Source organism: Bombus flavifrons, chromosome 3 (genome assembly GCF_040668555.2).
Source record: "Bombus flavifrons isolate JBK064 chromosome 3, iyBomFlav1_principal, whole genome shotgun sequence".
Lineage (NCBI taxonomy): Eukaryota > Metazoa > Arthropoda > Insecta > Hymenoptera > Apidae > Bombus > Bombus flavifrons.
This window is the reverse complement of record NC_138444.1, coordinates 18728708-18756609: the sequence shown is the minus strand read 5'-3', so window position 1 is coordinate 18756609 and position 27902 is coordinate 18728708. Positions and strand designations below refer to the sequence as shown.

Here is a 27902-nt window from a genome sequence, read left to right as displayed (position 1 = left end):
GAAAGGCGAGACATTTCGCGTCGCTAACCGAAGGAAGGAGGAGGATACAAGAGACGGAATATGGAACGCACGGCTAGACCATGGAGAGTGATTCGACGTTTACCGAATTCCTCGGTGCAAACGTAAAGTTCCATTTCTACCGGGCGAGACTAGAGGCGGAAGAGTACGTTAGGCGAAGATGCGCGTGGAGAAAGAGCGCGAGAAGGGGCGAAAGAGAGGTCGAAGAAGAGAAGGGAGGCGGAGGACCGTTATGCGGCACGTTCGGCTTCGAAAGGTTCGTAACTTGTGCTTGTATTCCGCTACTCGGATCTCGATGAATCTACCGTGTGAAAAGTAGCTACAGGAGCAAGGTCGCGGTCAGTGTTACACCGTCTTTTAACCGATCGCTCGTCGTATATCGAAACCATGGATCATCTAAATAGTTAGTGATTTTCGTCAAATTTCGTGACAGTTAAAGTTTGAGTTGTCGTTGAAAGAAGAAATTAAAAGTTCGAAACCTTTGTCGTTATAATGGACTATAACGCGCTTGTGTCAAGGGCTTCACCGACGTTTGGACAATCGTTTCATACACGGGTATTTAATCGTCCTTGTTCGATCGTTACGAAGAGCGCTGACCGAGTCTGTAACCCGTTTTGCCGAACTTGTTTCCAAATGACCGCGAAAAGTTCGTTGTTTCCGAAATTATCGATTTAACTTTGAAATATATCTTTGCGGAGGTTTTTTTAGTGTATCGAGTACTCGAAAGATCAAAGTCGGAAGTGAAAAATAAAAAGGAAGAAAAAGACGATGTGGTAACAAAAAAACTTCTTACGAAATCAGCGAACGAAGAAAGTCGGAGAATTCGTAAATCGTCGAGACACATCGATCGCGATCAAAGAGCAAAGACCACGTAGATCGTGCATTCACCGACTGCTACGATCTTTCAAGAATTAGAAAGAATCGATCAACTTTCGATCGTAATGGGTAACACGAAATTGCGCGGATGCTAGACGACTAAATATCGAAAGACCGGTAGTCGATGCGAGAAAGCGGTGACGTGACAAAAATCTTGTTTCTGGAGCGCAAACTTGCGAGTGTATCGATTATTTAGAAGAAAAGAAGCTTCTAGATTCCACGCTATCTACCGTTCTTCGAGAAGTAGGTGAACAGGTACTGCTTTCCTTTTCAAACTCGTCAAAGTTTTATCAACTTGCTGAGATTTAAAAATTTCATACACGGTGCAATTATCCAGCAAGTGGTAATCGGCGATACGTACGAACGGCAAACGACGATTCTGTGTGAAAAATAACCGAAGAGCGCAACGTAACATTTTTTTATGTCTGATCTTAACTGGCTATTTGTTTCTAGCGCATGATTTATCGATTATCGTATATGAAACGTTGTTTTTATTCGAGGATGTCCAGCTCTGTCAACCTCTTTGAGGATGCTCCCATTGGACCTCGAGCGTTTAGGAATAACTCGGAATTCAAAAGACTCGAGGGACTTTGTTATACCACGCAAGTCGTAAATCGTATTCCTTCCGTGGATTTGACCTCGATTAGCACGTGGTTTGTGCAATTTAACCAACTGTCGATTCCGACTGAACGGATCGTCCGAGTTTCCAATTCGTAGGTCCTGTTAACGATCGTGTAACTTTGGTTAAACGCTATTCGGACAAACGAATAACCGGCCGTTGACTGACCGACTAATCGGAGACAAACGCATACCTATATGCCGAAAGCTGCTTTTTCGTTATCGAAGAAATTCTCGAAACACGTTCGAGTCGTCGGTTTCGCGCGTTTTCGCGAGATTTTGCGCACGATCGCGCTATGTTTCGACAATAGGGTGTACGTGAGGATTTCCGCCACCGCGCTGACCGCGTTAGTGCAGAATTACTTAACAGCTGAAAGTTTCACGTGTCATTGATATTCCTCTCGTACGCACTCGACCCACGTGTGTAGTTGCCTCGCACTTTTCTTCGACCGATTTCTACGCGGCTGTGGATTGACTTCGATTCGGCAGTATCGGGGGACAGGTTGACCAAGCCGGTCATCCCCGTGAATAACCGTGAGAATACAGTCGCGATTCTGTAGCGGTCGTTTCGTTGATAACGAATACCGTGTTCGAAAATCGCGATACCGACACGAGTAGGTTGGATTTTTCATTTATCTTTGATTAAACAGTAGACAATTGGCAGTAAATCGATCGAGATGAAACTTATCTGAAAGTGATAGTTGCTGAGCGTACCGTAGATCTGAAAGCAACTTCGTAGAGATAAATAGAGAAACGAGTTACAGCGTTGAGTAAATCTGATTTGATATTTAGATCGAAGTCGTAGCGACTCTTGACAAATTACGAAATATTTAGAAATGAGGTTTGCCTTTTCACCTAAATATAGAAACGAACGAACTTGCTGACGATCCAACGTCGCGAAACTTGGTGTTACAGACGATCGATAGAACATGGGCATCGAAAGCGTTTTAACGGGAGGTTTGACCTCAGCATCGAGCGGACTATCATGGTTCTTCCCGGTGCTCGCAGCGGCTCTCGTCTACTTCGAATACGAAGTGATGGACAACGAAGCGCCACCGATTAATATACCTTCGGAAGTACTGCTGCCATCGTACGACTTTATCGTTATCGGATCTGGTTCCGCGGGTACGTTTTTCCTGATCGGTTGATATTACATTTTTTATCCTGACTCTTTTTACGTTTACAGTCGTCGGAACATAAAAGTCTAGATACCGTTTCGTAGAGATATAAAATGTCGTAAAATAAAAACGTTGGCTCGAGGAATTTTGTCGACGCGTTAAGACACATATCGTTAAAACGTGATACGCTTTATTCGCTTTCCTTAGTGAAGGAAATTTGACTATCCTTGTTGAATTTTTATTTAAAAAGCAAGCGAAAGGGAGTATCTATATGGAAGCATAGAAATAGTAGGATCAATATCGTATTAACGTCAATAATGTCCTGGTATTTCGTTGGCGTTGGAAAAATTGGAGATTCCGTTAATTCTGATGTAATTTTATCCACCGATTTTTGTTTAAATTTCTTTCACAGATACTATAATAATATCGATAAGAAAGTATAAATTAATAACGTAGCGGTAGAATATATTTTTAGTTTCTTTGCTAAGGCAGATGCACAAAATTTGATAGGTATACGTAGATTTGATAGAGGTATACTTACGGTAGATTGACCGCGATAAAAATGGCTATTTTCTAGAAATTCTCCACCAGCCAGCGAGATGAAATAAAAATTAAACGTTATTATCGTTTCGTAATAAATGTTAATACGATGACGCGATTAATGCTTCAAATTTGAATTAAAAGCTACGTTTAAAGATCTTTTTGTGTAATTAAAACTCGAATCATTAACGCGACGTTCTTTTCGCTTTGTCCTCTAACTTTCCAGTTTACATTTTTACGAAAGCTTCCTCGATCCACGTTCTTCCACTTCCTGTAAGATCTTGCATTTCACGGGTGACAGGTTCTTATCCGGTCTACGGTCTACAGCTTCGTCGTTCTTGTTTCAGGAAATGTTTCGCGAGTTTAACGGCGTTTCGTTCATTTTCTTTATATTTTCTTAGCGTCTCCTGATAGATTTCGCTCGCGTTTCTTAGCGTTTCGAATACACCTTCGAGGAATTAATTTCCTTTAACGATATCTCGATTCTACTCTCTACTATTTCATTTCTCTCTAACAAAACTTAGATCGTTGGATCGTTGGATCGTTGTCGAAGCTTCTTTCAAACAACCTCCCTAACGAGATTCGAATTTACGTAATTTATTATTTTTCAAACGTACGTCTCGCGTAAATTATTTTCACTACGAATTTTCGTTAACTAGGCTCGCGTCACGATTCGATTTCGTAAATCTTTGTTAAGTTCTCGTAAACTTTGGCTGCAGGAGCCGTGGTGGCGAGTCGCCTGTCGGAAATAGAAAATTGGAACGTGCTTCTTCTGGAAGCTGGTGGCGATGAAACGGAAATCTCCGACGTTCCTCTTCTCGCCGGTTATCTGCAGCTCAGTCAATTAGACTGGCAGTACAAAACGGAACCCAACGGAGAAGCCTGTTTAGGTAAACGATATATTGCCAGGTTGATTATTTCAAGTTAGCAGATATTTTTGATCTATTACGGTTAAAACTGCGGTTCTTCGTGTATTCTTGCACAATTGAAACAACCAAGGGTGCAAAGGTTCGCAGAATGTGAATATAATGCGCAAAAATATATAAAATATTCAAAATAGAGTACGTATTATAACGTTTAATAGACCAACGAACGAATCTGATTTACTTTCAACTTTTTTAATTGTGTTCGTACGAATATAAAAATGCATAAATATCCGCAGTGTAATTCATCTACGGACAATTGCAAGAACGATCGTCGAGATATCTTGGAAAATTTGTATTCCATATATCGCTTTTTTGTTTTCTTTTTTTTTTCGCAACCACAGCGATGGAAGAGGGTCGCTGTAACTGGCCACGTGGAAAAGTGATCGGAGGCAGCAGCGTGCTCAACTACATGCTCTATCTTCGCGGCAACAGACAAGACTATGACATATGGGAGCAGTTAGGCAATCCAGGCTGGTCTGCCAGGGATGCTCTCTATTATTTCAAAAAATCGGAGGACAACCAAAATCCCTATTTGGCCCGAACGCCGTATCATTCGACCGGGGGTTATCTAACCGTTCAAGAAGCACCGTGGCACACCCCGTTGGCCGCAGCGTTCGTTCAGGCAGGCCAAGAAATGGGCTACGAGAACAGAGATATTAACGGGGAACACCAAACCGGCTTTATGATCGCTCAGGGAACCATCAGACGCGGCAGTCGATGCTCCACGGCGAAGGCCTTCCTGCGACCAGCCAGGCTGCGCAAGAACTTACACGTCGCTATGCACGCGCAGGTTACCAAGATTTTAATAGACGCGAAATCGAGGAGGACTTACGGCGTGGAATTCGTCAGGGACGACAAGATGTTCCGTATTCGTGCTAAAAAGGAAGTGATCGTTTCCGGAGGTGCTATCAATAGCCCGCAATTGCTGATGTTGTCGGGAATCGGACCCAGAGATCACCTGCTACGACACGGGATACCGGTGATTCAGGATTTAAAAGTGGGAGAGAATCTGCAAGACCATGTCGGTTTGGGAGGTTTGACGTTCATGGTGAATCAACAGGTTTCGATGGTGGAGAAGAGGTTGCACAGCGTTCAAGCTGTGATGCAGTACGCCGTTTTCGGAGACGGTCCTCTGACCGTCCTGGGCGGTGTCGAAGGCCTAGGCTTCGTCAATACGAAGTACGTGAACGCCTCCGACGATTTCCCGGACATAGAACTTCATTTCGTATCAGGATCGACGAACTCCGACGGTGGTAGGCACATCAGAAAGGTGCACGGATTGACGAAAAGATTCTACGACGCTGTATTTGGGCCCATTAGCGATAAGGACGTGTGGAGCGTGATTCCTATGCTTTTAAGGCCAAAAAGCAAAGGTGTTATCAGGCTTCGAAGTAAAAATCCTTTCGACCATCCTTTGATTTACCCGAACTACTTCAAGGAACCGGAAGATATCGCGACACTGGTCGAAGGAGTTAAAATAGCAATCGCCCTGAGTAGAACCGCTTCGTTCAGACGCTTCGGAAGCGAACTAAATTCGAAACAATTTCCTGGCTGCAAACACATTCCTATGTACAGCGACCCGTACTGGGAATGTATGATCAGGCACTATTCCGCCACCATCTATCATCCTGTGGGCACTTGCAAGATGGGTCCTTACTGGGATCCCGAGGCTGTGGTAGATCCTCAGCTTCGAGTTTACGGAGTTACCGGACTCAGAGTCATCGACGCGTCTATAATGCCGAATTTAGTTAGCGGTAACACCAATGCACCGGTTATCATGATCGGAGAGAAGGGTTCCGACATGATAAAAGAATTCTGGTTGAAGAGAAGAGGCCGAGGGTGAACATCGCGGTTCTCGTAGACTAATTTAAAGCGATCGTTCAAAGCGTTGGTGATACGCGATAACAACGTTACTTCGAATCTTGCGTATCCCTGTACAGCTACGGTACAGAGATATAAACCGAATGTCAGGCGATGTAAATTAAATAAATTAACCGCGTCGTTGATTTAAGATGCGAATAAAATAATTACTACAACTGCGTCGACGCACGTTTTGCTGCTAAAGTAATGATATTCGTTGATCTTTCCTGACGAACTTGTACCATTTATGTATAGTGAAAGTTAGTATAGCGGCATTCTATTTATTCGTCGAGTTATCGAGAGACAAACCTCAAGGATCGTACAGCGATCGAACCTCTGGTTTTTCGTTCGTCTGGTTATCGTATCGTTATTGTAATTCAAAGTGTAAGCAAAGCAGCACAAAAGATGACAAAAGCGTACAAATAACAACATCGTCGAAAGGAAAGGAGTTATTAACGACGTTGGTTACTCTCTTTTGAAATTGTCCTTGCTTTGATTTTTAAATGTACATAGTTTGCAATATACTTGATAGAACGTAGCCAATTTTTTGAACGGCGCGGCAAAATGTAAATTTTTCTTTTTAATGTAAATACTACGTATAGATTTATCATATTGACACGAATAAAAGAAATCGAATTCTTGTTGCTTGTTTCGTAAATAATACGAATTATTTCCTTGTCCAGTTGTTTTCATCGTTGAAATGATTTTTGTGGTCAGAGTTCCTTCCCGTCTCCCGTTCTAGATATTAGACGTGTCGTAGACCAACAGGTACTAAAGCTCAGACAGAATACGATACAAAAAGATAATTAAACGGAATACAACGGTTCGGAGTAACGATGACAACGGTTGCACGCCTTTAAAATATAGGCTAGCGTATTTAAAATAGCGGCTAGCAACGGTGAGGTGAAGTTTTCTTTATCACCGTGCTCCGGACTGCTTCCGGAACGCCTTCGGACGTAATGTTCCAAAACTGGTCTAAAAATACCGCGAAAGTCGATATTCTTGCGTCGAGAATCGGGCCATACGTGACAATACATCTCCTTTCAATCCCATTGGGAGTGACTCGATCAAATTAGTTCTATTTTTTAAGCAAATATACGATCTCTTACGAAAGAGAGATTGGAAAATTAATTTTTACTTTTGACGACGATCGATCAGCGTGCGTCCTGCACAAAACGCTCTGGTTTCGAACATTCGGAGAAGAACGCAGATATCGGACGCTCGTCAACGTTCAACCAATTCAGACATTCTCGTACGGTCGCAGATATCGTTCCATCATCGGACACTTTGGACATGGTTCGATCCTCGTACGAGACAGATGATCTTAAATACTTACATTTTCAAGGTACTCGTCGACGATTAGAAGCAAATATATTCACTTCGGTTATTTCCTTTACATCGATTTTTTACACATTCGTACATCGTAGCTGATAACTGCAGTTATTACTTATTAGCATAACGTTCGTATCGACGCTGATTAGCGGGTTACCGGAGATTGACACGTTTTTGCGGTCTTTACGTGTATCCGCGCTGTACACCGAGTAACGCTAATGTTAGTGGCATGTCATATTTCAATATTTATATCTCGATAGCGAATGAAGCGAAAAACACAAGCTCTTAGCCACGTGATTTATGAACGTTTCAATGACAGATTATATATTATTATAAAAAAAAAGAAAAAAAAACAGATTTTCATATACAGAATGGTTGGTAACTGGTGGTACAAGCGGAAAAGGAGTGATTCTACGCGAGAAAAGAAGTCGGAAACATAGAATAAAAATTTTTCGTTCGAGGCTTTGTTTTCGAGAAAATCGACTTTGAACTTTCGCTCGGTACGCCTGCACTTTATCGCGTCTCGTTATAACGGATCCCACTGTAGATCGTTGTCTCGATGGAAAAATTAAAAAAGAAAATTTATTCTATATTTTCGACTTCTTTTTTCGCCTAGAATCACCCCCTTTCCGATTGTACCACCAGTTACCAACCACCCTGTATACTATCGGTTATATTTTTTCAGATATTGTGCGTTAGGGTTATTAAACCGGATGCACTTGATGTATATACGTAGCGTGGAAAATTCTTAAGCCATCTGAAACGATGATTTTACTATTCTACGAATCATATTTTTGGGTTGCATACTCTGAAATTCCGATAACTGAGATGTATGTATTTCTAACGTCGTTTCTTATCACCAATTACCCGTAACCGATAATCACGATTCTATTAATTCTCATATTCACAAAGCACAATCAGTCGACGAAATTTTAATCGATTAGGTATATCGATGTCGTCGATTATTTCCGATGTTTCAGTTACGTCGATTACGCACACGTATTTCGCATCGACTTCGTCGAACGCTGCAAAAGTCGTACTCGTATGTCTGAAAGCAATCGAAAAACAGCTGATCCAGCGATTCGTAACAATAGCGCAATGTCCCATGGTTTTGCATAGGCAATTTGTTCTCGAGCTTTGTCGGAATACCATCGTGTCGTCATTCTGAGTGTGCGTGTAATATATAATTTTTGCCTGCACGATATAAAAGATTCGTCTAACTACAATACGTTTCGTTAAAAGACTACGCATGTACGCTAAATATAAGCGATGTCGAACGATCGATATTTCGAGAAGCGTTCCGTTTGAAAGTGCCGCCTTTTCTAGACTGTATCTACGATATTACGATATATTAAGAATCTTTAAGTCAGTGTAGTTACAATGTTTCGCGTTTAAATAAGAAATAGCGCGAGAATCGTAGGACGGATTCGATTAAAGCAACGTACAAATTTTTCGGTACCGTTTTATAACAATTTGCGTTTATTTTCATTTTCAGCTTCGAGCAACGGTGTTAAAGATTCGAACGATATGCTGGTAAGAACGAAATTTATTAATTCGTTGTCTTTAGGTATATCATTGGGTATCGACAAAGAGATAAAAATAATTGTTAAAAAAGAAGAAATAAACAAGGTACACTTTCAGTTATATAATCTCGTTAAAAAAGTAGATTAAATTCGAAACGTTGAGTCATTTAGATTTATGACAAACGAAATGTTTCGAATTGTTTAAGAAACGATCGAGCTTGCGAAAGCGTAACTTGCTTTGAAACTGTCGTGATTTGTTTGGCTTAAGTGACATAAAATCTTTCGTCGAAAGTGAATACAAATTACACGTACGTACACTGAATGAAACATCAGCCGATCACGTATTGCCGCGAAGGTTTCGGAATTTAAAACATTATCGAATTAATATAAGCACAGTTGCGCAGGGGACAGCTTGATAGCGTTAACAAAGATTTTAACGAAGGATAGCAATCCGTGAAACAAGTCAACTGTAGTATAGTACGATCGAAGTAGCAAAAACTTGGGAAAAAAGTACCATAAGAAGATTGTTGTTCGAGCAAATTCTTCCTGGAGGATCACCGATTGCTGGTTATCGATCGATCGAGAAGAAAGAAAGAGAAAAAGAAAAAGAAAAAGGAAGAAATGTCGAGCGCCAGTAGAATCTCCACGATAAGGATCGCGATGTCGTACGGACCCGAACTGAGTTTCCTGGTGCTCCTTCGTATGTTGATCGGCATGTACAGGCCGGATATCGTGAGTCGCGAGACCAGGGTGAAGCCGACCACTTTATCGGATCTTCGAAACAGCTACGATTTTATAATAATCGGAGGTGGCACGGCTGGCTCGGTGTTGGCGAATCGTTTGTCGGAAAACGAAAATTGGACGGTGCTGTTGTTGGAGGCTGGCGTTGACGAAAACGATTTGTCCGACATACCGATTCTGTTCCCGATTCTTCAGCTCACCTCGATGGACTGGCAGTTCAAGACGGAACCGTCCGATAATTATTGCAAAGCGATGAAAGCTAACGCGTGCAATTGGCCACGCGGCAAGGTACTATTTTCCAATGACATTTATTATCGTTTATTATTATCACAATCATGGATGCATAATGTATGAATGTGCTCGGTATAAATATTTATGCACTTACGTAACATCGTTATTAAGGATTTGCCCTATCCGATGTTAGTTTCTCCGCATAAATCAAGTTACGTCGGCACGAATGATTTCGACTATTTTTCATTCTCGCGACCGATATAGGTGTGACGATTGCTGTTAATTTTTTTAACAGAGGATATGCGCATAATATATTCGTGTAATCAAACTTTTTTACGTCAAATTTTATTTAAACTCGCAGGAATTTCATTCTACGCGCGTATCGATATCATTCGCTATACTCACCGATAATTATATCTTTGGATACGTAGCAGGTATATACGTGATTTATCGTACAGGTACTCGGAGGAAGTAGCGTGCTGAACGCGATGCTCTACGTGCGTGGCAACAAGAAAGATTACGACAATTGGCAGGAGATGGGTAATCCAGGATGGGATTACGAGAGCGTATTGCCTTATTTTAAGAAATCCGAGGACATGAGGATCAAAGAATACCAAGATTCCCCTTATCATCGAACCGGTGGATATCTGACCGTCGAATACTTTAATTATCGTTCGTCCGTGACCGATTATCTGATACAAGCGGGCACGGAAATGGGCTACGACGTGGTGGATGTGAATGGACCCACGCAAACCGGATTCTCTCTCTCTCATGCAACGGTGAAAGATGGTCTGCGATGTAGTACCGCGAAGGCGTTTCTTCGAACGGCTTCCAAGCGAAAAAATTTACATATCAGTATGAGATCGATGGTAGAGAAGATTTTGGTGAGCCAAGGCGAGTTGTTAAACGTTAGCTCTTCCTACTGTTTTATCGTAGTTTCGTTTAAAATCGTAAAGCTTGGAATTGTTATTATCGGAGACCGAGGACCACGAGAGAGACGATCAATCGGCGGATGTTGATTTTCAGATGAAAATGGAAAAACTGCTTATGGCGTGCAATTTCAAGTAGGATCCAAGCGCAGGACGGTGAAAGCCAATCGCGAGGTAATTCTATCGGCTGGCGCGATACAATCGCCGCAATTGCTCATGTTGTCTGGAATCGGCCCCAGGGGTCATTTGGAACAACTCGATATTCCCGTGGTCCACGAAGCTCCCGGCGTCGGTAGAAATCTTCAGGATCACGTCGCGATCGGTGGATTGACTTACTTGGTGACTAAACCGACGAACATCACGGATTCGGCATCTTTCAGTTTTAACTTGATGAGGTCCGTCAATGCCCATACGCTCAATTTGTTCGTCAGAGAACGTGCCGGGCCGTTGTACGCGAATAACGTGGGCGAGGGTATAGGTTTCATCAACACCAAGTGAGTATTTATCAACGTTAACTCGTAACGACTTTGCGAATTTTTGTGCAAATTTATATCTTTACGAACGAGAGAAACGAGATCGAAATAAAAGTTTAGTTTTATTTCGTATATTTTCGTACATTACGTGGACATGTACATCTGTACATTTTTTCATCTTTAAATTCGATGCGTACGCGCGCATAAAAATTGCGATCGGAGATTTTTTCACGCCTGCTTGTCTATATTATAACGAATGTTTGCAGATATGCGAACAAGTCGGACGATTATCCCGATATACAGCTGTTCATCTCTTCAACGGCCGACAATACGGACGGTGGTCTCTTTGGCAAGAGAGCTTGGAACCTTCTGGATGACTTTTATGCGCGTTTGTTCGAAAATATCCTGTACCAGGACTCGTACATGATCATGCCGCTACTGCTGCGACCTCGAAGCAGAGGATACATCAAGCTGCGCTCCAAGGACGTTAATCAGCAGCCGATCATAGTGCCCAACTACTTCGACGATCCACACGATCTCGACGTTCTGGTAATAAACTGGTTTATTATTGCTTAAAAAATAAGTACAGCGAACGTTCGTCGAGCTAACAGTTGTTCACTCGATCGATTTCGACGATACAGTGACGGAGAAACGAAAGCTTGAAATCGATACTCGTGTGTACGAGTATCGGGTAAAATTTGCATTAAACATTTTTGCTCCGAACTAGACTACTCGTTTATTCCTCGATATCGTCGTTCGATATATCGTACGTTTCTTTCTCTTCTCAGTTATAATTCAGTTTGCTAAACTCGCGTTAGTTTCTTATTTCGAGCTTTCTTTTGGCCATCGTCGCTGTACAACGAGTTCCGTACTTTCTTCATCGATTTAAAGCAACGCCGAGAAATCGAATCTTCGAGAATTTAATAAATCGTGTGTCTGTTAACGTCAACGGATGCAGGCAGAAGGCGCAAAGTTTATCCACGATATGTCGAAGACGAACACGATGAAGCAACTGAAAACTGAACCGAATCCAAACAGAGCTCCGGAGTGTTCGTCGTTCGAGTTCCCATCGCTGGATTATTGGCGTTGTTTCGCTCGATATTACACGCTAACTATTTACCACCCGAGCGGAACGTGTAAAATGGGGCCCTCCACGGACCAAATGGCGGTGGTCGATGCCAGATTGAAGATGCACGGCGTAAATGGACTTCGAGTGATCGATACCTCCATCATGCCAACGATCACTTCCGGCAATACGAACGCACCGACGATCATGATCGCCGAGAAAGCCGCTGACATGATCAAAGAGGATTGGAAGATTTAAGGTTCCCTTTTCCATCCTCGAGATATGCCGCCTATCAGTTATCGACGATGAATTCCAACGATGTTAACGTCTACTCGATGATGATCATGGCGATAACGACGATGACAGCGACGATATAAGAAGAGGACAGCAATAAACAGAATGAAAGTATTATCCATGATAATCTTCGATCGATATCGTCGACATTTTTTACTGTTCTTTAAAAACTTCAACTTTTACCAGTTTTAGAAATTCGGAAAATCGATAGATATAGATTAGATCAATTTCCATTTTGGCACAAGAATCGCCGTTCTTTTCCATTCCTTCTACGCTGTCGACGAAGCTCTAGATTTCTCCAACACCGGATATCGACCTGCGCGTTCACCGACCAACCAAATATCCGTCAATCTATAAAACGGTCGATGTACGCGATCCTCTGAGACACGATCGCCGTTCGGAACAGCTCCGATACTCGTTGGCACTTTGTTCCATCGAGCGACCGAGACTATATGAACGCGATATGCTTCGTTTCCCCGCTAAAACTAGCCTAAACTGTTACTCGCGCGAAGAGAGAGAGAGAGAGAGAGAGAGAGAGAGAGATATCAGTGAAAAAAATGTAATTAGGCTTTTATCCGTTAGGCGGATTTCGACCGATAATAATTAATTCGGGCGCTCGTTCCCTGTATATCGATCGGCCAACGCTTTTCACGCGTGACTGCTATCGCGAGATGAAATTTTATGCCACGTGAAAAGCACCGGTTCTCGATCGGCTGCCAAAGGTAACGCGAATACGTTAATTATGGTTGGTCGTGGGGTTGAATGGATAACTAAAGGACAGTCTAGTACTCTAGCACAGCGATTTTCAATCTTTTCATCTAATAGCACGCGTGGTATTAAAATTCTGCTAAACTATTAGGTTGTACGAAATGTTTCTTTCGTTTTATCAGGAAATAATAGACGCACAATGTTTTTTGTTTTATATCAGTTTATCGAATTATGTACGAACATAATAGTAGAAGTAGAACGAAATGGATCGCACCTAATTCAATAATGTAATATAAAACAGAAATCGTTGTTCGTCTATTATCACCTTATGAAACGAAAGAAACTTTTCGGACAACCTAATAGAAAAAGATATACGTAATGATTTAAAAAGTTGCTGCCATCTTGGATTTCGACGATCTTTCGTTTACGTTTACGATTAATACGAACCTTGTTCTTATCTTTTTTATGTAGTTTACACGGGTTTGACGACGAGGCGGTCGGCATCCAATACTAACGCATAGGTTGTCGCGGATGCACAACTATAGGCAGAATTTACTATTACTATTACGGACAGTGTTTTGCAAGTACTTCGAGAACTAAGATCGAGCGGCGGTAACACGCAAAAGGCAAAGTCGTTGAAAATGTTGATTTTTACAACGTTTTAAAAAATCACCGAGATCCAAGAAGGCGTCAGCTTTCCAAACAATTACCAAAATACATTGTATTTGGTTCAAAACGTTGACAGCAACGTTCACACCGAGCGGCTATTGTCGGTTTTTATTTTACAATCTAAAAGAAAAAAACTTCTTGCCTCGCACCAATCGTCGTAGATTAGTAGATTAGTCGTAGATCGCGGTTCTAACGTTTAAAATTAGAAACGAGGGAAAGTGCAAGTGGCGTGGGTTTGGACGAGATACTCCGTTTCGTTTCGAACGATTCGACAGCTTTAGGTTCTCTTGCATTTACGACTATATCGCTTCGAGTTTATGTTTCTTCTAAATTGTCAGTGGAACTTGCAGATAGAACCAAGAGCAGCGAAGGGAAAGAAAGAAGGACGAGAGGAACGAATTTATCGATTTTTTAAAAGAACCGTACCGTTAATCCGTGTCATTTACATGCTGCTATCGACTACGTTTAACAGGCTGACTTTCATCGTCCGAGCCAATTCATTTGGCGAGTAAAAGTTCGTGTCGGATACCGGCCCGCGTAGATAATTCAACGATGGGAACTAAAGGGAATTTCGCGATCAGTATCGCGTACGATACACTTATCGCACGAGTCTCAGCTTCGATAATTAGTTAATTGGCAAAGTGAATTGGATTCGAGGATACGACGATGTTTACGTAAGCGAAGTTTAAAGTAACAGTTTCAGAGATAATGGATTATTCTACGGAATTTCTCGAACGTTGCCGCGTGTATTGTAATTGGCGCAAAAAAGACATCAGGATAAACGAGCGTAATTCGATGCAGCATTTTTTCTTCTTTTTGTTGGCAATAAAAAGGATATGGCGCAAAAATGAGAATTGCGCAACGAAGAACGGCTGTCCATCGCTGAAACTCTTCCAACTAACGTCGCGTCTTAAAAGTATTTCTCGATGAGAGAGCGGAGAAGAAAGGAAATCCGTTCAAAATCGAGGAAGAACAGTCGCGGCAGCGAGAATCGGATCGATTTAAAATCGAAACCCTGATACAGTGGAATTGCATTTGCTTGAACTTGTCGACGGACCGTGTAACAAATTTACGTAACAGTCGCTCGCGTCGAGCGATAGAAACGATATAAGCGAATGCAATTAGCAAAAGCTAACTGAAATTTCGCTCGGATAAATGGAGTTCTACTGTATGACTTCGAAGAACGGTGGCAGGGCTGATGTTTCGAAACTTGACACAAGGAATACCTTCACGCGAATAGGACGAATGCATTTTGCAATAGATTTCGAAGGATATGGATGTCTCGACTTTTCTAATCAAAGATCTGCTATATCTCTTTGGCGGATTAAGACGATATCCGAAATTATCGCTGGACAACGTATACATCGATCGGCAATTTCAGCGTCGAATCTTCGAAGTAACTGCAGATTATTCTGTTACAAGACCAGTGAAAGCCTCCGTCTCGTTTTACGATCGCGTTCCATCGAAGCCTATAGATCGAACTCGCTTTTACACCCCTTTCGATATGACCGCAATGGTTTCGCACAGGCTGAACGATCTCTCGAACTCGCCATCACCCAGACCGATCTAGGTAACTTTCGTTCGTGAAAACGCGCCGCTATTTTCCAACGCGGTACCCGGTCAATTAAGGTCCTACTTTCAGCAGGATCGGTACAAGAGTGAAACCGTGAACGACCGACCGCGATTTAGTGATTCGCGGTCGGTCTGTCCGCGTCTATCGATCCGAACGATCGCTCGCACGTGCTTTCCTTCAGGACACGCGCGCGTTTCGCTCGTTTTCTTGGCTCCCTCTTCTTTCCTATTCTTCGTGTCGTTGTCAGTTTCGTCGTTTAAATCGGCTGAGACGATCGTGTTCTCGGCCCGTGGCACATCTTTCTCATAGTGTAACGTTCGTAACGCGTATAGGCTTTATATGTCGCGAGAATATTTGAACAGTTGGCGCACAAATCTTTCATGTACATATCGTATGTTTTATAGAAAACGTTTTGAAGTTTCGTTAACATTGCGATGGGATACGACGACTGTATCGTTGTTTCATCGGTACATCGAGAAAATTCGGAACTAGTCTGAAAATCTATGTAGAAATTACAAGATATTGTTGCACGCGTGTATTTTGTATGAAAAATTAGTACAGCATGAGACAAGCGTCTTAAATATATGATAAGTGTTAAGGATAGCCTTATTAAATATGGAAATCCGTTAATACAAAGTATAATCGACTGTTTGCAAATGTATTTATGTCAGATTGGTTGGAAAATTTTGCCACTTTAACCGTGGTAGTCTAATCTCGTGATATCGGTGTTAACGAAATCTCAACATGTTCCATATAACGTACGTAATATACTCGTTAAGATTATCTACGTGTGTTCGAATACTTTGGAGGGCCTGTGTGTAGAAGAAAGAATTCGAGGGTATCTTGCGTATTTTATTGTATTTTCTTCCTTTTATTTCCTTGCCGGTTTAGTCTTTTTTTCTCCGATCTTATCGTCGGTCAGCTTTATGAATCGGTTCGCGGCGACGAGGATCGAGAACGGTTCGAAACGAACGGTCGGCGGATACGAAGGACGGATTCGTGCAAAATCGAAACGAGCTGTGATCGAAGCACGGGGACGAACGAGAGAACTGCGAAAAATGAGAACTGCAGTGCGGAGACGCGAATCTGACGCCTAGCGAATTTGATCCGTAAGGATTTCGTTCGAATTTTCTTTCGGATTTAAGGAGTAGCGATGTCGCTAAATCGCAAAAAAGAACGGAAACAGCAGTAGCAACGAAACGTTTTCAAATATGTTTCGCGATCGGTAGCATTACGATGCATTTTCCAAATCATCTCGATCGTCATCTTGCTTTCTCTTTTTACGCGAAAAGCAACGCGTCTTTCGACAGGCAAGTTTTGCTTAACCAAGCCTCGTAAATCCGGTTTGCGTGAATCGTTGTAAAACTTGTATAACTCCTAGAAAAGTTCTCTGCAACTACAGGAAGCAGAAGTTTGCGCACACATCGCGTAAATTTTTTTGCGTAATACTATTCTTTGTTAATCGAGGGAGAAGCAAGAGACGATATACATATTCCTCTGTTTGTGATTTGTGCCACGGTCGGCAAATTCGATTTTGCAAATACCTAATTAAAAGATACGCGCGTAGTTTGTTTAGAGGATGTTGCAATTGAAATTCAACAACAATTGGATACTTTTGTTAGTCGCAAGTGGTACACCGATCGGAAGATGAAACTAAGCGTAAAAATAAATGCGTTCGTCTCCCACGATCTTCGGTAGAAGTTGCGTGTGGTGCAGATGTGTGCTACGTACGATACAAAAGAAAAAGCGCCATGCTTTCTGTTGTTTAGTAGCAGCAAAAAATTGCTTCGGTTTCGAAGAAATAAAGGAAAACCGAACTTGCTGTTTGCGTAATTAAATCGTATAATTAAATGCAATGTCTCCTAATGCAACGACTCGGAATCGATTACCAGATAGAATATCGATCAATTTACACCGATATCGCGACATATTACGTGAGTACCGACATATATGTACTTGTAAATCGATTTATTTATCTGCGAGATATATAATCTTGCGAGACGTGTAGCACGTAATTCAGAAATCTTCCGTTTTTGCAAAAAATCTTCGATAGCCTAATCTTTACTAGCTTCTTAATCTATAATTGTTGTTTAGACGTGAACGATATGACATCTAAATAAATATGTTATATGGTTTAATATAGACTTGATAAAATTAAATTAGATTTAAGTGAGATTCGAATAATTATATTAAACGGAATTAAAAAAACAGTTTAGTTGTGATTTTATGATATAGCGTATGTATGGTATATGTAAATCGCGTATGTTCTTACCGATGAAACGAAAACCTGACGAAAGGAAAACCTGAGAATCGAAACGGTATAGAACGCTACTTACGATTTTAATGGAAGAATAGCATTTAATTGGATTAATTGCAACGAAACATGTATTTCTCTTATCTTTGTTTCAAATTGCTCTTTTCGTTGAGATTCCACTCAAAATCGGATTAAAAGTTGTACGAGATCCAGATGTGAGAAAAAATGAAGTTAGCCGATAACGTAATTTATCCGTGATTTCGCTTACGTAGACGATAACCTATCTAATTTAAGCGTAAAAATACATATAAATGTCGTGTGGACGTCCAATTTCATTCTATACACGGAAAGAGCGTAGCAAACCTTTCTACATACCGCTCAGTGGTAAGTTCAATGTTTTTACATATTATCGCTTAATATCAATCGCGTCTTTGTACATTTATATCTCTGCTCTGGTTTCCGCTTCGAATCGATCGCAGTTTTGAAACCTTCGACCGAATCGGTACTTTCCTGTTACCGTAGAATGCTTTTTCTTTTTTTTTTTTTTTTTTTTTTTTAATAAAGTTTTCCTATTTTTCTTGTCAACAAAAGCATAATTCATATCGTCTGCCTTTTTCTCTTTCACTCGACTTTCACCGACAATGGGAAAGAAAGGAGCGAATTATGTGCTTCCTTTCTATGTAGCGTTCATCGATCAGAACGTTCCTTCTTAGATAATTCATATGTAAGAAGAACTCGTCGCGTCGTTAGAACTTTGTTCGCAGGAAGATACCACGAAAAGTCAAAAGTTGAGCTACTTTTTTTTTAATCGTTCGTGATCCAACTTCTTACGTCGATCACGCTGAACTCTGGGCGCGCAAACTTCGGAACGCAACGTGTTCGTAACGTACCGCGAAGCTTCGAATTCGAAATCTCTACAACGACGCGAACGCGTTGTATCTTTGATCGTAAAGAAATCGCTGAAATCAACGTGGAGAATAAGTTTTCAAATCTCACGAAGAATCGTGTTTCAAAATCTTTCGTACGCCATCGTTTGAAACTTTCACGCGGTGTGCCTCGCTCTACTGCTTCTGCGTCCTGTCTTGGACGAGCCTCTTCTCTTTGTGTCACTGCCGACCGGAAAGACTATCGTGCGAATATCATCGTTTGGATATTTCGAATATCCTCGCAATAGGATGCAATAGAATATTATCTCGTATCGAAAGGGAGACTATTGCGCCGGTAATTACACGATGTCGTTACTCGCCGATGGCATAATACCGATACTAACGTCGTGGTTAATTTTTGAAAATTGTCACCGAGTTTCGCCACACAATTTACCATTTGCCCGTCGATAACGAGACAAGACGGAGAGGCGTGTGACGAATAGAAGAATCGTATCGGTGGTGGGAAAGGAAGGTCTATAGGAAGGTCTATAGGAAGGTCTATAGGAACGAAAGCGCTAAACTGACGCAAAACTTTTTCACGCGGTAGGAGCCACCGTCCCTTCGGTCGATCCTCCGTACGGCCTTGTTTATCCGTCCTCCCTCTCGAAACACGTTTTTCGAGCGATTCTTTCGTGCCGTCCCCCGACTTTATTTCGCATGACGCATTCGAGCGGTTTACTGACTGGATGACGTCAGGCTCTTTCTCCGGAAGAGAGCGAGTGCCGATCTCCCTTCCAGAGGTTCACGGTGCGTCGAGCCTCTTTAATTAGCCCGTCTAGTGTGGCCACGGCCGCGGCTCTTGCCCAACTGTACCCCGTCGCGTCGTCAAAATAGATGAATCGTTGCCGTTCTGCGTCAGGCTTTCACGCGACGCGCCGCAGACTCACGACCGCTCCGTTCCGTCTCGGATGAAGCTCCTCTTTGTGTTGCTCCCGACCAAAAGGACTATCACGCGCGCGCGCGCTCCCTACTCGCTACAGCCGCCCAAATGTCTTCGAATTCTGCTCCACGAGCCACTATCGGCCTCCTCTACTGCGCGCCGCTTCCCTTTGGACGATTCTTCAGGTTTGTCTAACTGTCAGATTACCATTCTTTCTTTTCTTCTCGTTATTTCTTTCCCCAAAAGTGAAATATTCTTCTCTTTTCGATAGATCTCACGAGGTAAACTCTCTCGCCTTTTCAAAACGAAGATTTACTTTTAGATCTTTCCTTCAAACGGAATAAAAGGGATTACGGTGCTTTTTTTTTTCATTCGCCCTAAGGGAGGGGGTGGCGTTTTCAAAGTTCGTTTTTGAAGAAGACTCGGTCGAATCGAACGTGTATTTTTCACGGTATTTTTTACGTTGTTAAAATCGAAACGAAAGAATGGAAAACGGAAGATGAATAAAGTAAACGAGAGAAACAACGCGAAACGTCTATACAAATACACGGATCGAGAACATACTAATCTAGTTCTAATCGAGAACATATTTTCGCTTTGCCTCGCGACTACGGTCGTTTTCATCGGATTTACAACCAGCAATGGAAGAATATTTGCGTAGTAGGTTTGGCTTTAAATAGATAGAGGGATAATGTGTACTTGGATTCTATTTTATCCGAAGGTTGAGTGGGGCTGTTGAACGTCGTGGTGAAAGGGAAAGTGCGGTGAGCTTGCGATAACTTAAAATTCAACAGGACAAATGGGAAATAATTGTAACGAACTTGATAAAGACGCTTCCTGTACGAATTCTCCTTTTCTCGAAAATTCTTTATTTCGTAATGTTCGCTTCGTATGATAATGCAATGGAATATCTAGTCGTTATCCTGAACGCTTCTAGCGATATACGTATGCAAATACCGCGAACGTATATTTTATTCATCGTCATTGTCAGTCAAATTTTACGAGCGTCATTTTCCATGTACCGCGCATTTCTTGACGCGCTATGAAAATTTATTCCGACGACGTTACCAACTTTCACGGTATACCCGATACTATCCTCATCGCTGGACTAACTTCCTCCGCGTTAACGACGTTATCGTATCTCCCATGTGACATCTGTTTCGCGCAAACAATTTTACCAAGCGTTATCAAACTCGCTTCCAAACCTCGCTCGTCGTACGTTCCGTCAAAGACATACGTTTTCCGTCGCGACTTTCGAAAGTCTGCGCACCACAATTTTGCACAAACCAGACACGATTAATTGCTCGTCAGCTGTCGGGACTTTCACACACGGAGAGCATATCGCGAGTCGATTCGAACGTGCAAAAACCAGACCTGCGATCGCGTATGATTTATCCTCCGATGTGATTACACGATCTATCGGCTTTTGTCGATATGCTCTGCGTCTCTTCGAACACAGTCGTAGTTGAAAGAAGGTTTAAAACTGCAACGCGAATACAGGTATTAGTAACTTTGTGTTAGATACATTTTACCATGTTAGTTAGGATCGTCAATTTCAGGATATACAGTCGGAGAGGATAAGTGGATAGGTAGAGGAAGTACGTGGCAATGAAGTTAAAGTTAAACGTTTAACGAAATTTCATCGACACCTATTTCTCCCCTATCTGTCGGTTTATTTTTCCTCTCTGATCGTACGTTACACGTATCGTCTACTCGTCGTTCTTGTAAAATAGAATTCCGTTTCCCAAAATTATCATACAACGACGTGTTATGAACTATTTTTCGTCCGTTGCTGTACGTACATGCGTTGAAAACTTGGAATCGCTGCAAAATCGATTCGAGTCGAACGCGCATCGCTAGCTGCAACGCTACGGATTATCGTCTCGTTTCGAGATCGTCACTTTCACGCGAAACACTGGTCAGATTTTACAATTTTACAACCGTTACCTTCCTCGTTCGTACTCGCTAGCGCTTTATCATCGGCGAAACAACTTCGATTCGACGACTTTTCGTTCGTGGCGGCATCGATGAAACCGTAATTCGTTCAATTTCAACCGTATAGACTTTCACGTTGAAAGTTATTTCGCGTTTCACGCGATACTCGCAATTTTCGCTAACCGTGCGTTCGTCTTAGTTCATCGAGGAAAACGGTGAAATAACGCGTAAAAGTTGCGTAAGCGCCAACATCGGTGTGAAAGAATTGCAAAAGAAGAAAATCGATTCGGCATAATTTTTCGAACGCCCGATAGATTTAAACGGTATCGACGATTTTTCTAAAAGTTAATCGACGCATCGACTGTGTGATTAAATTGCGCGAAAGATAAGCAAGGTTTGAACGATACCAGCACTTAACTTTGACTTGACTTCGGTACACGTGGAACATTCTTTACGGAAAGATAGATCGGATCGATGAAAACTATCGAGTTCGAACTCAATTTTCTCAGCAGTCAATCGACTCAGCGTCAATTTCTTCCAAAGCAACATAAATGCAACCAAACGAAGAACCGTTCGAACGAGAAGCGTATCTTCTTTCAGGCGATCCAACGATAAACCGCCAAATATTAACGCGTATCGATAAAATTAGTTTGAATCGTACCGCTGGTAGCAGCTGCGAGGTTCTCCGTTGCGTTCCGCCGATTCTAAATTACACGCAAACTTAGCATTGACACATTGACTCGAATTCTGTTGCTTTCTGTTCGCAGGTGATACCGACCTCTAATTGGATAAAATGCGAGCGTACGTGCTGCTCTCGCTCCTGGTGCAATTGGCATTCGCGTTTCGACTCCCATTTCCGGTAAATAGAGCCGTCCCGATCGATCGATATCGGCGATTATCCCCAAAAGGAAACTCGAAAGCTCGCGATCCGTTGATACCGACAAACGATGTTCTAGTAGACAGCGGCGCGCCTTTCTTTTCGCGTATATTTCTCTTTCGATACGTATTTTTTTCTCTCTATATTTTATCTCTATCCTATATTTCATGCAGTTTAATCCTCCATCGGCGATGGTGACTCGAAAGTCGGTCAGGTTTTATTTTCCTTGAAACTAGCCTATCTATCGTAATTATCTCTAGTCGAAAGGAAGACGTCGAACGAAGAACGATCGATCAGATCGATGTCGGCTGTTAGTGGAAAGAAACGAGATTCTATGGAAAATTTATGAACCAAACGCCCTTGTACATGGTTATAATTATATTTTGGATGGTCCTTCGAACCCGAGCATCGTCATGGCGATGCATAGGCAAGGCCACGAGCACGAGAATTCGAAACATAATCTCGCCGTAGACAGAACGTGTCCGATGCGATTCTAAATGCGGATGACTCGAGGAAATGTCTGATTTTTACGAAATCCTTAATATAATAATTCTTAATATAATGTAAACGACGTTACTCCGCGCATGTTTAACGATCCTTAGTTAATATCAACCGTGCTGCGACGATATCGCGATTAGAATACTCCTTTTCTCTTTCTCGAATGCAGAGTAGCTTTCGCTTCGCGACAATCTCGCGTTTAATCTTTGCTTTACGCCGATTCGTACGAAATTTACCTTTTTCTTCGTCTATCTACGAACAACAGGGACACGAGCAAAGCGCAGTTAAATCACGAAGGCATACAAAAGTGAAAGTGATTTAATTAAACACCTTGTTAACCAGTTTCAGGCTAGCCTATTGGATACGAGCAATGGAACATCGTGTTGCTCCTGCAGCTTCAAAGACACGTCGTACATAGCGTCCAAGTGCGGCGTGAAAACGTCTTTCATGAGCTTGGTTGAGAAAATAATCGCGTCTACGTGCGACGTGTCGGATCCTTGCCACAGACTCGGCAAAGAGGAAGTGCCCAACGAATGGTAAAATCTTTTTATTCTATTTTATTTTAATTAAAATTTTATTCTATTTCTAAATTCTTCGAATTTTAAATCGTTCGCTTAATTCGTTAAACTTTCATTTTCTTTCTACGTCGTCTTGCAGCGATCGAATCCTTCCGGTAATTTAAACTTGTATGGAAACCCGAAACAAGGGTTTATCGCACGTTTTAAGTTGTAAAATTAAATCGCAGTTGAATCGACGATAAAGTAGGATCTCGTACGAAACGGTATTACGTAAACGTCGCATTTTCCGAAATGCGACAGACGTGTTTTAGACTGTGGTTCGAGGTTCCGTTTAATTTACGATTTATCATCGATACGATCGTCGAAAACGTAGGTTCGACTTTATCGTGGTCGGCGGCGGAGTAGCCGGGCCAGTAATTGCCAGGAGATTGAGCGACAATCCTTGGTGGAGGGTTCTGCTGATCGAAGCAGGGCCGGAAGAACCGTCGATGACTTCTATTCCTGGACTCGCGGTTCACGCGGTCAATTCGACTTTGGATTGGAATTTCAAAACGGAGCCAACGGAGCCCCATCCGACCGCGTGTTTAGGTAACCTATCTGCGTTCTTGTTCGAGGAAGTAATGAAATTCTATCCTTTCTAACTTTACGTATCACCGGCAGAAACCGACGGAGTGTGCACTTGGCCGCGAGGGAAGATGATGTCCGGTACCGCCGGCATGTACGGAATGATGTACGTACGAGGGCATCCAGAAGTATACAACAGTTGGGCTCGGGCAGGCGCCACAGGTTGGTCCTACGACGAAGTCGCCCACTACTTCGAACGCGCCGAAGATCCCGTAGATCCGTCGATATTATCCGACAAACCTAGAACCGTTGCCGTACCAGGTCCGATGAAGATTCGATTTTATCCTCATAAGCCAGCCTTCGCCGACGAACTTCTGAAAGCTGCGGCCGAGCTGGGTTACAGAACGTCGAATTTGAAGGAATACAGTCAGACAGGCTTCATGGTGGCTCCCATGACGACCGACAATGGCGTACGAGGCACGACTTCGAGAAATTACTTGAGATCGGCATACGGTAAGAACAATCTAAGGGTGTTGATCAACGCCCAGGTGACGAAGGTTCTAACGAATCAGTGGCAGGGTAAAGCGTACGGCGTCGAACTGATCGATAAAGATGGATATAAGAGGATCGTGAAAGCTAACAAAGAAGTTATTCTAGCGGCTGGAGCGATTGGCTCCCCTCACATTTTATTGAACTCCGGGATAGGACCCAAGGAGCATTTAACCAAATTGGGCATGAACGTGATCAAGGATCTGCCTGTAGGAAAGAATCTTCACAATCACGTGTCGGTCGCGGTTCTCTTCAGTATCAAGGATACCGCGTACGAATCCATGAACATGAACAGCGTTAACGAATACTTGGAGACCAGAACCGGTCCGTTGAGCAGTACCGGATTGACCCAAGTGACGGCGTTCCTCGAGAGCAGCTACGCCGCTAGCGGAGTACCCGATATTCAGATGTTCTTCGACGGATTCGCGCCAAACTGTCCAAGGACCGGACTCGAATTCGAGTGTTTGAACGGTGCGCTTGGCTTATGCTCGGACAGAAGGCAGATCGTGGTCAGGCCGACGGCTGTTACCGTCGAGAGCAGGGGATACATGAAGTTGCGTTCCGGCGACCCGATCGCACCACCTTTGATTTACCCCAACTACTTTACCCACACGAAGGATTTGAAGGTGTTGATCGAGGGTATTAGGAAGGCCATCGAGCTCACCAACACGCAGACTATGAAACAATGGGATTTTCGATTGGAACCTGTCGTTCATCCCCTTTGCACCAAGTAAGGACAGCGTTATACGGCAAGGCCCGTAATTCATGCAACGAACGTTCTCGTTAAAGCCTCGAGGTCCCGTTCTCGAGAAAATAGAATTCGAATACGTCGATAAATTTTCAAATTCGACTTTCTCGAGAATCGGACGAACACATTTTATTCTACCTTCTTGTATTACATTTATTCTACATCTCCGCTGGAATCGATCGAATTCGATTAACCGTTTAGAATTGGAATCAAGCAAATTTACGTACTCTTTGCAAATCTTGCGATTCTTCGTTTTTGTCTTCTTCTTTTGTCTTATATTCGTACCATGAATTACGGACCACCCTGTATATCGAGGATGAAAGTGAAACGTTCAAAGATACACGTCAATTCGCGTAATTGGTACTAACGTGAAATTCGTTTGGTTCAGCTATCACTTCGCCACTGACGCGTACTGGGAGTGCTACGTGAGAGCGGCGACTGGACCGGAGAACCATCAATCGGGCACATGCAAAGTAGGCGCGTACGACGACCCAACGGCCGTCGTCGATCCAGAGCTACGAGTACGTGGTATATCGAACATTCGAGTCGCGGACGCATCCGTGTTTCCGATCGTGCCAAACAGTAATCCCATCGCAGCGATCATGATGGTCGCGGAAAAGGCGGCTGACATGATCACGCATACATGGTCGAAGATGTGAGAACTCGAAGATGCGTCGGAAAAGGTCGATGCCACGCTTTTTTATTCTCGATTCTCCTGTCGTATGGTATTCCGCGCGATGTCCCGTTTGTTGCAAAACGTTCTTATGCTGGTGCTATCTTTCCAGAAGATATCAATGACGAAAATCCTCCTTACAGAACATTGCTCGCGTCACCACGATGCGATCTTTAAATCGTTTGAATTTGATCAACATTGGATTTGAGAAATTTTTAAGCCAACTTTAAAAGATGCGACGTATCATCCGATACACCTGTGTGCCATATATGACAGGATGAGTAACGACGAGTTTTCATTTTCAAATAATCAATGTGCAACTATTACACCGTATACAACGACAAGCAAATAATTTATGATCAGTGTCGAGCGATGCAAATATTTGTAGAACAGACTCGAGCTTATCTTATGGACAATTTTTCAAATATGATAATTCAAATATATCTTTTACTTGATATCCCGCTTATTTCATTTCGGAAATTTTATTTATAGAAACGATGACGAATCGATTTCAGAAATATTCGTCTCGTTTCGGATACGAATAAAAATGTTTGCGTTGCCTTCTTTCTTGGCGAATAACGGTATATCTCGCACGGATATATCGGTCACTTCTATTTAGATGACACGTACACTTTGAAAAATCGACCGTTGATAAATTCAAAATACGTATCCGATACGTGCCAAAAACGAGTCAGCCTCGCCTGTCATTTACGCGATGTTATACGAGACTCGTGCAGAAAGTAATGCCCGTTTTGAGATAGCAACGATACAAATGCATTTTTAAAAGATCTCTTGCTTTCCAACTTTCCTATATATACCAATATACCTTTCGTATATTTTTCAATACAATCGCCAGCCTTATTCCAACGCTTATCGAAATCTTCTACGACCTTTTGCACGTCAGTTCGCATATCTATCGTCTTACGCAATCCTTTAAATCGTCATTTTTTGCAAAGCATCATGGATTAAACATATCTTTCTCTGCAACGAGAGATAGCTGGCTTGAATGCTTACGATCACGTGCAGTTTCTCTGTCTCTATCGACTTGCCGCAATCTTATTTAATAATTCATCCATAATTCTATTACCGTCAATATGATGAATTGGAAGAATTTGTTCAGCCTTTGAAAAGCACGTAAAAACGTAAAAACGCCGTTGCCGTGATTTTCAATTCGCATCGTCATTTTAAACGTGCGATACAACGACGATATCGAGTATTCAAACACAAAATTTCGTACGACTTGTGTCAATATATGAACGAAACTAGGCGATCTTCTATAAGTACATTCCATCGTTTTATATGTCTTTTATATGTAAACGGGCGGTACCTTCTGAACGACCCTCGTATTATCGATAGAAATTATGCTTGTTTTCAATAAGCATTCGTCTATTGTAAGGCGAACACATCCTTTATGCTGAAAATTCTTTTAAAAGCTGAAAAGAAGGCGATAAGATCTTTAACGTATGTATGTATATATGTATATACAAGGTGTGCCACTTAACATTATCATCCGAAATATATACATGTATATGCGTTGTAATACGAAATTCGAACAAACGTTTTCTATAGAAGTTGCATAGTTCCGTAGGGACCAGCGTATAATGGAAATAGTTTTATGACGTTGCAAAAGACTTTGTTTATTCGATCTTCGCTGGCCTTCAAATATTTACAATTAGCATTAGTATCGGTTGTGTTTTATGAATTTTTTTTCAAAGTGACTATCATTTACGAATAAAGAAAATGTAACATTCCATTAAAAAAAAAAAAAGAAAAAAAACAAAGTTGGTCCTTTTATCTCGTTATCCTTTAGCAGTAGAAATCTTTCGCACGCCCCTCTAATTTCAAAACATTTCACTTATATCGTGTCACTTTTTCTACTCTACAGTTACATTATAGAAAAATGTTTCATTTTTCATAACGATATATGTATTTTACGGATACGACGAGGATATACAGTAAGCATTACGGTATAGTACATGCAGTAC

The 27902-nt window shown here is 42.1% G+C and overlaps 2 protein-coding genes across 2 annotated transcripts in view; one reads left to right on the top strand and one right to left on the bottom strand.

The window, feature by feature from the left end:
• The window catches only part of Flo2 (flotillin-2), an 87967-nt gene that overhangs the window by 5982 nt on the left and 54083 nt on the right, over positions 1-27902 (bottom strand). The window lies entirely within an intron of this gene.
• LOC138177984 (uncharacterized) lies at positions 289-26725 on the top strand. Its single transcript, XM_069109379.1, has 12 exons — positions 289-1149; positions 2428-2637; positions 3890-4060; positions 4438-5935; positions 9330-9840; positions 10242-10677; positions 10810-11206; positions 11452-11734; positions 23208-23401; positions 23757-23971; positions 24044-25226; positions 25633-26725. Exons 2-12 carry the CDS (start codon positions 2442-2444, stop codon positions 25901-25903), a joined length of 5355 nt encoding a protein of 1784 aa, XP_068965480.1. The 5' UTR covers positions 289-1149; positions 2428-2441; the 3' UTR covers positions 25904-26725.